Below are 13,450 nucleotides of genomic sequence, written 5' to 3' on the forward strand. Positions count from 1 at the left end.
AAATGGTATTCTGTGAGATCTTTAATTAAGATGTTAACAACATTTTATTCCAATGCACATAATGGGTGTTCACACATCACATTCAGTGAGTATAATCTGTGCACCTGTGAACACAATAACTGAACTTTATTCACATGTAACAGTGAATGAGGGTACAGTTAGTGGACATGATAGTTGAGTTGGAAGGCAGGGAAGTTACAGTGCACAGCAAAAATTTGAAAAAGAAAAAGAAAGGGGGGAGAGTTGTGCTAGCGGATCTGTTTTGTTGGATGCCACCATCTCACTTTCCTTGTGTTGAGTCTAGGACCCTAACTGCACTGTGCTTTTAAAACAGTATTATGTCACTTTAAAAAGTCATGGCTTCCCCCAAATAATCCTGGGAACTGTAGTTTGTTATGGGTGCTGGAGTTCCAGGATTCCTTTGGGGAATGAATGACTGTTCAGAGTGGTATGATACCACTATAAATGTCTAGTGCAGTTGGGGTCTAGGTTTCACATTCCAGTTTTGTCATGTGAATCAGCCCTTTGACTAGGTAGTGTTTGGTTGGTATGATGGGGCCACCAAGTATATCACACCTATAGTCAAGAAACTTCCACTATGTTTCTGGACACAGTTCTGGTTCTAACCCTTGCAGTCCTGAATTATCTGGAGCCAGGAAAACCCAAAGACTGAATGATCCTATATGAAGCTGCATAGCAGATGTCATCATCACCAGCAAAGTCACATGCAGGGATTACGATGCTGGCTATCAGAGAGACAGCTTTTTCTAAAGCTAAGCCCCAACTGTGGAAAATTACCACAAAACAGGTTTACCTGATGCCTTTGTATCCATCCTTTAGGCAACTGGATCCACTGATGTTACTAGAGACTCAGAGAGTCTTAGTGGTTCGAAGCCCCTCTTGAACAGGAATGACTTGGCCACTGTCCTCCATGCTCTGGCAAACCCCCACAAGAGCCAACTCCTAGGGGCTGAGGTCACTCCCCCCCCCAATAAAATATTTGAGCCCCCCCACCAAATTGATGGGCATTGCCATTCAAATGGTGGGTGGGTGTCATGTCATGTGGGCAAGGCTAACCTGCCCCCTCCCAATATTCTATTTAAGTTAGCACCCCTGTAACCTCCAGATTGGATTACTTCAATATACTCTACATGAGGTATGAAGATGATTTGGAAACTTCAATAGTTCCAAAATGTAGCAGCCAATTTACTGGCTGGGGTTCCATGTAGCACTCAGGTAACCACTGCTTGCTAGTTTGTTTCCAGACCCAATGCAAGGGGCTCACATTAGTGCTTAAAACCCTAAAAGATTTAGGCCCCATATATCTGAAAGGATGTCTCCATCCTTACCAAACTTCTTAGGTGTTAAGATCAGCAGTGGGAACTTCTTGGTAGTTCCTCCACCCTTCAGAAGTGCAAGGAATGGTGGCCTGGGAGAGGGTTTTCTTGGTAGCAGCCCCTGAATATCCAACAGAGGTGCATCTAGGATATTTGATGCATAGCTTTTTCAGTATGCTAAAGATGTACCTCTTTGCCTAAGCTTCCTCCTCACCCCACCCACAGCTGAGGTATTCTGTTCTGTTCTGGCTGGACTGGTTTTACTTTTATAATTGCAAGTGTTTGATCTGGTTTTTTTAAAAAAAGAATAATTGTACAGTGGTACCTCGGGTTACATACGCTTCAGGTTACATATGTTTCAGGTTACAGGCTCCGCTAACCCAGAAATAGTACCTCGGGTTAAGAACTTTGCTTCAGGATAAGAACAGAAATCGGGCTCCGACGGCATGGTGGCAGCAGGAGGCCCCATTAGGTTAAGTGGTGCTCCAGGTTAAGAACAGTTTCATGTTAAGAACGGACCTCCGGAACGAATTAAGTACTTAACCCAAGGTACCACTGTATATTATATTATTGTAACCTGCCCTGGGAAATTAGGGCAAAAAGTGGGCAAGACATCAAATGAAATCAGTCAGTCAGTCAATAAAATCAGGGTTTATTTTATTTTTTTAAGGTTTTGATAGGATTAGGGCCAAAACAAATAAATGGATGCTGACCATCTATGTTTTTATTGCTGTTGTTTATGTAGAATGGCACACAGTCCTTTTTTTTAACTGCTTATATTTTATTGTATTGATGTGTTCATAATCTGCAGGCAAAGTCAGCTAGAATACCAACCACTGCAGAGAGAGACCATGCAATTTAAAATAAAACTAAAAATGGATAAGTGCGTAGTACAACACCCCTTTAAAAGAAAGACTATGGAAGGTGAGGTACGATCCAGGTATCATTCTCTCTCCATATTTTAATCCAGGCATAGGCAAACTCGGCCCTCCAGATGTTTTGGGACTACAACTCCCATCATCCCTAGCTAACAGGACCAGGGATGATGGGAGTTGTAGTCCCAAAACATCTGGAGGGCCGAGTTTGCCTATGCCTGTTTTAATCTGAAAGTCAAGCTGCTTCAATGATCCAAGCTTTGCAATGATTGGAGTTCTGCTCTGCTTCCAGCTGCCTTAAGTCCATCGGTCTTTCTTGGGAGGAAATGCAGCCGAAAGAGAATGAAGCAAAGCCTTTTTCTTGGTACTTTGGGCAAAGGGGAGCTGTCAGCTCAATGCAACTGCCCACTTCCTGAGCCAAAATTTAGAATGCTGTTGTTGAAATGAAGCTGGCCTGACACTTTCCTATTGGTTTTCAACTTTAATACTTTTTAATCCTTATTTTTATTCTAATGAATTGGAATGATTTTACCAGGCTCTTAAAAAAAAGAAGAAAAAAGAACTAGAGCCACCTAAGGGAAGCTTTAACAAGTATTCCACCCAAAGCAAAATCCAATTCAAGTTTGGAGGTTCTTAAACAAAGTACAGGAGGAATTTCATGGGAAACTAAAGGATTGGATAATACTTTTAATACTTATAAAAGCACAGTGGAGTACCGCATCTTGTGTTTCATAAGGATTTGCAAATGTGTCAGTTTCAGTTTCTCATTTTTTCAATCTAAAATTTCACCCCCTCCCAGTTTTCTGCATCCTCTGCATTTCCACATCTTTTTTTTTTAAAAAAAAAAATCCATGATGAAAATCCATCAGTGTTTTAGTGCAAATTTATCCTAATGTACTATGCACATTTTTATATGCTATTTTGCCTAATAAACATATTTTTCTGCACAGCAAATTTCTCATACAAGGCATTTTTGTATGCTATTTTTATATGCCATTTTCACAGATGGTCATTGACACTTTACCCCAGTGTATGGATTTTTGTATACATTACCATTATTGCAATTTTTGGAGAATTTTGGAGAAGTGCAGATTTCACAAGATGGTTGTGTTTCATTGTTCCAGAAGGTGCAGATTATACAATTCATCTTTAAATGCAAACAAATTCAAATTTTCTTCCAATCCCTAGTACTTCATAGATCAGATTTGTAAGTTGTTCTGTGAGTTTCCTTGTAAACCTATTTCCAAAATATTCAGTATTTTTTACTGCACCTCTAAAACAACATTGCTACTTTATTTCCAGAGAGAATAGTATGTCCCTCATTGTTGCATGATAGACAAAAAAAATTCCCCACTGATCACTAAAACTCCATCACAGAAAAATGGAACATAAAAAAAAATGCCTGCCATCCAATTATGAAATATATGGAACCTCAGCCAGAAAAAGGACATGTCTATTTTTGACTTATTTTATATTAGATTGCTGCATCCTGTTTACTTGTGCCTCTAGCTTTGAAACACCCCAGTGATTTAAATTAGGATAATAAACCTTGTGAACTGTGAGAGCATTTGGAAAAATAAATAAATAAGCATCTACTGCTGGTGAAATGGACAGATACATAAATCTCTATGGTAGGGCTGCCTTATGTCTGGATTTTCCCAGACATTACCAGGATTTCAGAGGTGGAATGGATGTCTGGAGGGAAAAGACAAAAGACAGCATTTCTTTTCCACACTGTATAATCTAATTATGAATGTCCACATTGCTCCTAAATGACTTGAAGCCTCTTGCAAGCAACTATGCATGAGCTAGGCTGATTCTAGTACATTCATTAATGTGGATGATTTTACAGCATCTGAACTAGGCCTTCAAAATAGATTGCCCCACTTCCTGCCCCACTCCCCTGTCTCACCCATTCTTCTGCCTCCCTTCAACCAAGCTCATTGTGAACATTTAAATAAGGAAGGCTTACAATGCAATCCTAGTCTACGTAGAAGTATGTTCTGTTGAGATTGATGAGACTTACTTCCAGGTCTGGGTAGTGCATAGAATTTCAGCTTTAGAGGTTTTTCATAACTGTCACCAGGCCCTTTAAAAAGGTAAATTATTTTTTTCAGAACTTTTCTGAGAATCCGTCAGAAAGCTTCATCTGTAGCAGCTAAAAAACTCCAACTGATCACAGAAAATGCATCTGAAGAGTAGCTCTTGTTTACATTCATTTTGTTTAGCAAAACCTTGTTCAACAGAGAGCTATAAATAATTCCAGACACTTGCAATTAGTGTTTGTTTCAGTGCCTGCACCTATGAAATTGCAATATTCATCACAAGGATGTACAAAGCCGTCCCTTGTTTTAGTACAAGGGACCATAAACTTTACAAAGCGGCGCTCTTTTCATGTAGCTTAATGTAACGCTTTTCAGACTGGTGAACACCGTATTTTACAATGCATTTTCATGAATCATTGCCCCAGGTCTTACCAATTCCTGTGGGGTGGGGGGAATGCTTCCATTGGTTATCTAACTACTGCGTTCCATGAAAATATCTTCTTTTGCAGAATACAGTTTGTTATATACATATCATAGGCGTCTAATTGTTTTTAAAGTCATGCTTGCGCAAAAAGTTTTGTCAGGGTTGGGCGCAAACTTCAGGCTCATAGGAAATGCTTTGCTTTTCACTGGAACTCCAAGATCTATGAAGCACAGCCAACGCAAAAGGCATATCATTGAAATGAAAGAACATGATGCGATGGAACATATTCTAACTATAGGAGTTTCCCCCCTAGAACCAAAACTGTTTTGAACTCCAGGGCTGGCCCAAGACACTTTGGCACCTGAGCAAACCACAGAATGACACATCTTCCCACGAAGGAAGAAAGGGTGGGTGTGTTAAGTATAATTGTTTAATTGCACACTGAAATGGAGAGTGCATGTATGTATATTGCTGAAGGGTTTAATGCTGGAAAATTCCATCAGAGTTTTCCTGAATATTAGCCTAGGGTAAAGGTAAAGGGGACCCCTGACCATTGGATCCAGTCATGACCGAGTATGGGGTTGCGGTGTTCATCTCGCTTTATTTGCAGAGGGAGCCGGTGTACAGCTTCCAGGTCATGTGGACAGCATAACTAAGCCGCTTCTGGCGAACCAGAGCAGCACACAGAAACGCCGTTTACCTTCCCACCAGAGCGGTACCTATTTATCTACTTGCACTTTCACGTGCTTTTGAACTGTTAGGTTGGCAGGAGCAGGGACCGAGCAACGGGAGCTCACCCCGTGGCGGGGATTCGAACCGCCAACCTTCGCCAAGTCCTAGGCTCTGTGGTTTAACCCACACCGCCACCCTAGGGTGCTGCCTAGGGTGTTGGTGGTTTATTCTGAGAAGTTTATTAAGGGAAGCAGGCCCACCCTGTTTCTGAAGCCAACAATATTCTGGTGGTCTTGCATCAGGGCTTTGGGGAGAGAGCTGGGAACATAGGAATTGTGCTGAGTCAGACCCATGGTCTATCTAGCTCAGTACTGTCCACATTAAGTGGCAGCAGCTCTCCAGGGTTACGACCAAGTAGGCATTTCCAGCCCTACATAGAGATGTCAGGGATTGAATCTGCGACCTTCGACATGCAAAACAAATGTTCTACTGCTGATCCAAGGGGAGAGAAGAGAGAAGGGAAACTCACTAGGAAAGAGGGGCCATTCTTATTATATGCACCTTTTGGAAGTCAAAATCTAATACAGCTTTTCCTGCTAGCCAATGTTTACTGCATGTGTTTCCAGATCCACTATCCTTCTACCTGCTCTCAAACTCACTTTTTTGGGGGGCATGCTTTCATTAACATTCCTCATTGTCTCTTTACTGGCATTAACATTTAAACAAGAAGTGGGACTTTGCTGTCTTCATTTCCAGAGAATAATGCTCAGAAGGCTATTTTCATATTTCTTTACAATTAAAAAGAAAATTATGTCTGCTCAAATACAGTGATCTTTCTATACAAAATTGGCTGCTTGGCTTTCCTGAAAGTTGTTTGTAAAGCCCCTTTTAATTTAAGCATTTGAGATGGAAATCAGTGGAAAACAAAAACCCAGATGCAACACTTTTCTTTTCTACAATGCACACTGATCTGAGCCAGCCTGCGCTTGAAAAGTGTGTGGATGTGTATAATTATTATGCCAACCAAAGAGAAAAATAATAATTGTAAGATGTTAAAATACAAAATTACCCCAGATGCCCTTGTCTCTTTTTTTTCATCAGTTATTCAAGCTGAACAAGAAAATATGTACTCTTTATTTTAGGCTGAAAATACACTTTTAAAGAGTTGTCACTTGGAGTTAACCATGTTGCAGAAGCAGCAACAGCTCATGAAGTAGTTTGCTGGAAGTATACTAAAGGCAAAGTGTTGCTGATCAGTGACTGGGGGCATGGGATCTAGATCTGTTATCAGAGACCAATGCTTTTTTCTGGGGGTACGCAGGAGTATGCATACCCCTAAACATTTTGTGAATCTTTGTACTATTGTCCATTTACTTTATTTATTTTTCCTGATTTGAATTATAAAATGGTGGGGTTTTTTGAGTCAAAATGAGACAACCCCTAAACATTTTTAAAAGGAAAAAAGCACTGCCGGAGACCATCATGAAATAGCACTGTAACTACAGGCACAAGGAGATCTAAAACTGCTGAACTGCTCACAGAGCCAAGTGCCTCCTCCTAACACCCCAACAATTTCTCAAAAGATGTCTTCCCCTGCAAAGCAGGCTTCCATTTTCTTGCCCAATTCTTTGGGCACTTAAGGTTTCCCTTAGGATATTTGCAGGTGCAGAGTTCTGAGCTTACCATAGCATTGTGAGACGGCTAAAAGTAGTGTATGGTTTCTAGCCCGTCAACTCAGCAAACTCCCTGGCTGCCGATGCTTCTTGATATGAAAAAGCCCCATAAGAGAAGCTGCTATATTTTCCCCGAGCTTTAACTGAAGGGGGGGGGGGGCTCTGGGCATGTCACTGGTGAGCTTGGTTTGATTTCTCAGGAAAGAAAAGGGGTGGGCGATCATGTTTTAACTTTCTGGAGAAACCAAGCTACTCAAAAGATTGGGAGCCTTCTGAATCTCCCTCAGCATGCATTGGTAATGGCACAGCCTGGCTCGGGAGCATGGAAGTCTGACCCGAATCTCCCTGGTTTGCCTTGTTATTCAGGGTACCCATAGAGGGCCTGCATACCCTTACTAGATGTTCTGCTTCCCTCAAGCTCCCTCACAATATATAGTCCACTGATAAAAAGCTATACTCTCCACCACCCTTTTTCTTTTCCCCATTCCTAAAATCTGTCTGGTGGCGGCAACGAGAGGCTAATGGCAGGGCCATGTTGAGCAAGTGTTTCCAATGGCAACATTGGATGAGCTGGTTGGATCACCTTCGAGGGCCACAGTCAAATAAATAAATAACTATTCCCACAGGAGGTATGTTTTTTTAAACAAGGGTAGTAGCAGTCTGTGGGACGGGGTGGTGCTGTGGGTAAAACCTCAGCGCCTAGGACTTGCCGATTGCTTGGTCGGCGGTTCGAATCCCTGCGGCGGGGTGAGCTCCCGTCGTTCGGTCCCAGCTCCTGCCCACCTAGCAGTTCGAAAGCACCCTTAAATGCAAGTAGATGAATAGGTACCGCTTTATAGCGGGAAGGTAAACGGCGTTTCCGTGTGCTGCTCTGGTGCCAGTTCGCCGGAGAAGCGTCATCATGCTGGCCATGTGACCCGGAAGTGTCTGCGGACAGCGCTGGCTCCCGGCCTCTAGAGTGAGATGAGCACACAACCCTAGAGTCTGCCAAGACTGGCCCGTATGGGCAGTGGTACCTTTAGTAGCAGTGTAGGATTTACAAGCTGCATTTGGAATAACTAAATTATATTTACCTCATGAGTCCATGAGAAGTTTGACACATTCTCCAAGAGGATGGGTTTGAATTACCCTGGTGGGTGAAACAGAAAGATGGCCTTGCCCTTTCTTCAAGTTTCAAGGCTTCAGCCACAACTACTGAAAAGGCACAGTTGCCTCAGGGTTTCAGTTCTTTGGCTCAAGGAGCCCCCTCTGTACAATATCTGTACAATATGTGTAACTTACCTGTGGCTTTCATATGATGGTAGCTCCTCCGATGGGCTTTCTGCTCCCCCCACCTACATCTTGGCATTTCAATATTAAATGAAACACATACTTTAAATATGAATTTTCTCCTCCTGCTCCTGCTGCCAAACCGCCTACGGTGCTTTCCCCACAAGCCTTCAGTAATATTCCTTTATTCCTCTCTTTGACAGATAATTCCTTTGGAAAGTTTTGAAGATGTTTTTAATAGACTCAAGGACAATAAATGCTTCTTTCTACATTGCCTGATTAAGAAGATAAGAAGCCCCCAAACCTTTAAGTAGTCCATTATATCCTTTGAACAGTAGTTTAAGTGTAGGGATGATTGTGCAGGTTCTCATGGGATGGCAAGACAGAGGAATGTCCTCCAGCATCATTTGGCAAATAAGCGTCTCAGGGATAAGACTCAGCTAGAGAATCCCCCTTCAATACAATTATTGTACTAGTGTACACAGCCCTGAATAACAAACCCAGGATACCTTAAGGACTACCTTATCCTGTTCACTCCAAGTCGATCACTGAGACCATCAGGAGGAGCAGTTAGTGGTTCCCTGTGGACCCGAAGCAGCAAGGAGTCAAGGCTTCAGTGTGGTTTGCCCAACTCTAGGGAACTTTCTCCCTCAAGAAGTTAGATAAGCACCATCCCTACTGAGTTTCAGGCACCTTGCCAAAACCGTCTTATCGGGTTGAATGTGTGCATGTGTGTGCAAAGTTACTTGTCAACCTCGATATGCAATAATGATACTTATGAAACAGGATTGGTTAATAAAATAAAAATTCTTAATAGCATTTCTTTACAAAACAGAGTGATTTATAATAAGCAAGTTACAGATCAGGGCAGAATAATATTTCAAAAAACTGGACTGTATTACAAAGCATTTTTTTTTTCAAACATCCATTTCTCTTGGATTATTGCTGAAAGATACTAGTCAATCTATTTCAGAAATCTCTAGACTAATTTACAAACATCCATAAAATAGTGAAAAAATTGCATGCTTTAGAAACCTGGTACATTTTCATGCCTCTGGACTAAAAAGATGAAGACGATAGCAAATGAAGAACGTTTTAAAGAGAGCTGGGTGATGTTTACAGAGTCTTTCCCTTGATTTTAGCCAATGCTTCAGGGTTGTTTTCTTTTCTCTCTGTTGATTTTTTAATTTCTGGTTTCATCCATGGAGGACTGTGTGACTTCTGTTAACAGATGGAGAAAAACACAATCAGTGTTAAAATATTACAAGTGGGACTTGCAGCACAATGTTGCAAGGAATCTCCAACCTTCAGTACCTTCTTTTAAACACCTCCTTTTGCCTCCCATTAACCTAAATATTTGTGTCATTGTGTTTATTATCTAAGGGAACTGTGGGGCCCGGGCCTCGCCATGCAAGTAAGGGGTGGGAGAGATGAAGGGGGAAGGAAAAACAAACACCAGAGTGAGGAAAGGGTGTTTAGGGAGACTTCAGCTTGTAACTTCAGGTGTAACTTCAGCCTGCAAAAAACATTTTTGTTTAGGTAAGCTTATCCAGACCTGTAAAATGCTGATGTGCTTTAATTTGGTTTTAGCTTATCATTGATTTTAATTATTTTTGAATGTTGATATACTGCAGCTGTTTTTAACTTCTTCTTCTTCTTTTTTACTGATAAAGACTCTCCTCCCTGGAAGAGAGGGGAGTGGTTGTGGGCGGGAGCCTGAGCTCCGCCTCTCACAGGGGGGCGTGAGCTCCCTGCCTCTTCCGCCCACCTGGCTGGTGCCCACGCCCCCCCACGGCAGGCACCCAATCAGGTGCCTCCGAGGGGGCGTTTACAGCAGCCTTTTGCTGTGGCACCAGCCCCTCCTCTGCCTCATTCACCTTCGTCATCTCATTGGCGGTTAGGCATTGGAATTGTGTTGTGGTGTGTCGAAGAGCTAGGTGTGGCCATCGCCTATGCCTTCAATTTTTGGGTATTCCGTTAAAGGAATCTGGCGGTCGTGTATTCTGTCCGATGCCTGCTTGGTGGGAGGCCATGGCATGACCCTCGGTGACATCAGGGGGTGAGCCTTTAGTTGTATTAGCATCAACAGGCTCCACCTACTGGTGAATAAACCCCCCTTGTTTAGAAATCCAGTGCCTAAGCCAATACCTTCTCACTGCTGTAATCAATAAAGTTGTGGCCTTTTCTTGCCCATTAACCTTATATCACGTGTCCTTGTGTGTTCATTTCACATCGCGGGGGTCGGGCCCTCGAACCACAATTGTATTATTTAATCCTTGATGCAAACAGCTTTGAGGTTTCATTACAGTCAAGTAGTATGTAAATCTTGTGGAATAAATAGCTTGTAAACAGAGTAATTCTCAATATCAGTGCTCATTGGAAGGGAACAGCTTTGCTACAGCAAACCTTATGCTTTCTCAGAAAATACATCCATCCTCTTAATTTTTACATCATCACGGTCAGAAGGCATTGGTAAAAATAATAATAAGAAGAAATCCATATAGCCTGCATTGATAGCACCAAAGTGTCCTGATGGTTAGTTGAAGTTGAAGGAAATATAAAACATTTCCAAGATACAAAACATATAAATGTTCTGGATCTTCCAAAGTATTGGAGATCTTTATATTATGCCCTATCTTTTCCAGGATCCATGCATTTTTATACCACATAATATCTGCCCTGTAAAGTCTCCCACGTTTGTGCTATAGATATTCTGACTGCTGCCAACAGCTTTGTTTTAAGTTCCTTAGAACATAATCATTTATTATGACCAGCCAGTATATTTAACAATGAAAGCAGTGAGGTCATTTTTATAGTAATCTCTATGCTAGTCAAAACCTCCTGATATACATTAGACCAGAAATCCTTTGCAAGTGGGCACTCTCATCACAGATGGAAACATGTTCCTCATGTGCCACACCCACACCAACACAGTAATGCCAGTCTTGGGGTCATAAGGACATCTGTTTTGGAGTGTGGTGCCGTCTATGAGATCTGTCAAATGATCGTCCCTGGGTGTCATTTTTTGGAGTGCTTTCATTAATTACTCAACTCAGACATCTCTCGGAATGCAGATGTTTCAGAAATGAAAACAACTGAAGAAAACAAATCTTCACATTTTATAATTTGCTCAGTATTTATAGAGACAACAAGATTAGCACCTGCATTTCTGGGTCTGTTTCTGCCACCTTTAGCTGAAGAGAGGTTGAATTGTTCTGGTTTCCTAAGCAAGTCTTGCCAACCTGAAAAGGGAAACCATGGCATCGTGATTCAACCAATCAATCATAATTTGTATCTCAGTCTAGTAGTATACAACAGAAAATAATGGTCCAAGTGTTTCTGAGCACATCAACCCCATATATTTTGTAACATTTGAAGATCTGAATGCAAAGAGTTGGAAATGTATCTCGGAAAGGTGCAGCTGGGTGGTGCTCTGGAGCACATTTTCAACAAGTATGCAAATAAGAATTTCCCCTTCAAATATTACAGAACAGATATGAAAACAAGCAGACCCATTATTTCCTGCAAAGGAGTCCTAATTCATAGCATTATCATTATGTCATAATTAAAATAATGGAAATTATCTGTGGCAAATAAACAGGAAAACTCTCAGAGAGGAACAGAGTATTTAATTATTTTCTTTGCAAAAAAAATATATTATCCACACACATTTATTCATGTTATTTAATAAAAGTACATTCTTGTTTCTCTTGCTGAGATAAAGAGTGTTAATTGGCAATTAACCGCAGTGTGGAACTTCAACCGTATTAGAGATGCAGGGTGGCTGACTATTTCACTTGTACAGTTTCATGTTCTATCTTTCTATGGGAAATCATTTGAATCTGAACCACACTTTCCCCAAGATATTTAGAATGTGTTCCTGGGGTGTATCAAAATACCAAGAAGTTGTCATAAATAAGCAGTGACTTCCAAGACACCCAGCATCATCATTTTTTGTGATATTTTCAAACATATCTAACATTTCATGCAACAGGAGAATATTATGCTAAAAATACTTCCTGCATTCTTAATATAAATGTTCTAAATACTCCCCACTTAGGTCATAACTATATTAGTGGCAATAGTGGGAGGGAGGGGAGTTTGGAGGAGGAACAGGAAATAAGAAAGGAGAGGGAAATCATGATTGTGAGAGCAGGACCTGAAATAGCACTGTTTATAATATTATACTGTTTATAATAAGTTGGGAATTGCTCCTTGGGTTGCAAAATCAGTGTCACATGAAACAATGGCCATTAACGTTGATGGCATTTAGAGAAAATCATGGAGGATGAGTTAAAACAGTGTTGGCATCCGACTGTCTTGGGAGTCAATGGAAGTGTGTGCCTTCGGGGTTAAAGTCAAACCACTGGACATTTATAGCACCTGTGGTGTCTATAGAGACAGATAAGGGAGAGACATGTTTTATTGCAGCTGGGGCAGAGGAAGGCATCCAGTTTTGCTGGCATTTCTTTTTTCCTGAACTCCTCCCAGCTGTCATTCCTCCTCTGGTCACTGCTGTGGATACATGACCTGACACTCTGTCTCCAGGCACTGTGATTGTTAATGAGTTAATGGCTAATAGTAATAGTGACTTTACAGAGACTCTTAAGTCTGGAGTTCAAGAATTAGTTGTTGGTAGCAACAACAGGAGAGAGCTCTTGTCTTTATGTTGGCCACTGTGAGAAACAGAATGCTGAACCAGCTGAACTACTGCTTTTACCCACTAAGATTTGGCACCATGTGAACCATAAATGAAACCCAATTGTCTGCCATCCAGTTAGATTGCTGTTGGCCACCACACAAGCAAAAGAACAAGGAAACTGCAGTCTTGCCTCCCTTACTGTTTTTTACTTTTTTGTAACTGTAGGATCAACTTAGCTTGTGTAATCTGCACAGAAGACTTCCAACTGTTCACATAGAGTGTTCAAGAGAAAACAAAGTTTCAGTTTTCCAGAGTTCCTTGCTGTGAACTTCAACAGCCCATCTTCTTATAGAAGACAGCATTGAAGACTGGACCACCAAGCAGCCCATCGGTCTATTTGCAGCAGAATCCTATGCATGTGTACTCAGAAGTTGAGTCACAATGTGTACAGAAGCAAACAACCCAAATTGCACACCTGCATTTCTTGCATGCAAGTGCTCCACTCCTTTGGAT

General features: G+C 41.4%; 1 protein-coding gene across 3 annotated transcripts in view; it reads right to left on the bottom strand.

Annotated features, from left to right (window-relative positions):
• Positions 1–9,083: 9,083 nt before the first annotated feature.
• LUZP2 (leucine zipper protein 2) overlaps positions 9,084–13,450 on the bottom strand; it is a 320,397-nt gene continuing 316,030 nt past the window's right edge. For all 3 annotated transcript variants that reach the window (XM_083436054.1, XM_083436053.1, XM_083436052.1), the window contains 2 exons: positions 11,457–11,537; positions 9,084–9,516 (listed from right to left, as the gene is read on the bottom strand). In XM_083436054.1, the coding sequence (XP_083292180.1) occupies positions 9,412–9,516; positions 11,457–11,537 (186 nt within the window). In that variant the 3' untranslated portion in view covers positions 9,084–9,411. The remainder of the gene's footprint in view (positions 9,517–11,456; positions 11,538–13,450) is intronic.

This window comes from Podarcis tiliguerta (genome assembly GCF_965153285.1).
Source record: "Podarcis tiliguerta genome assembly, chromosome: 1".
Lineage (NCBI taxonomy): Eukaryota > Metazoa > Chordata > Lepidosauria > Squamata > Lacertidae > Podarcis > Podarcis tiliguerta.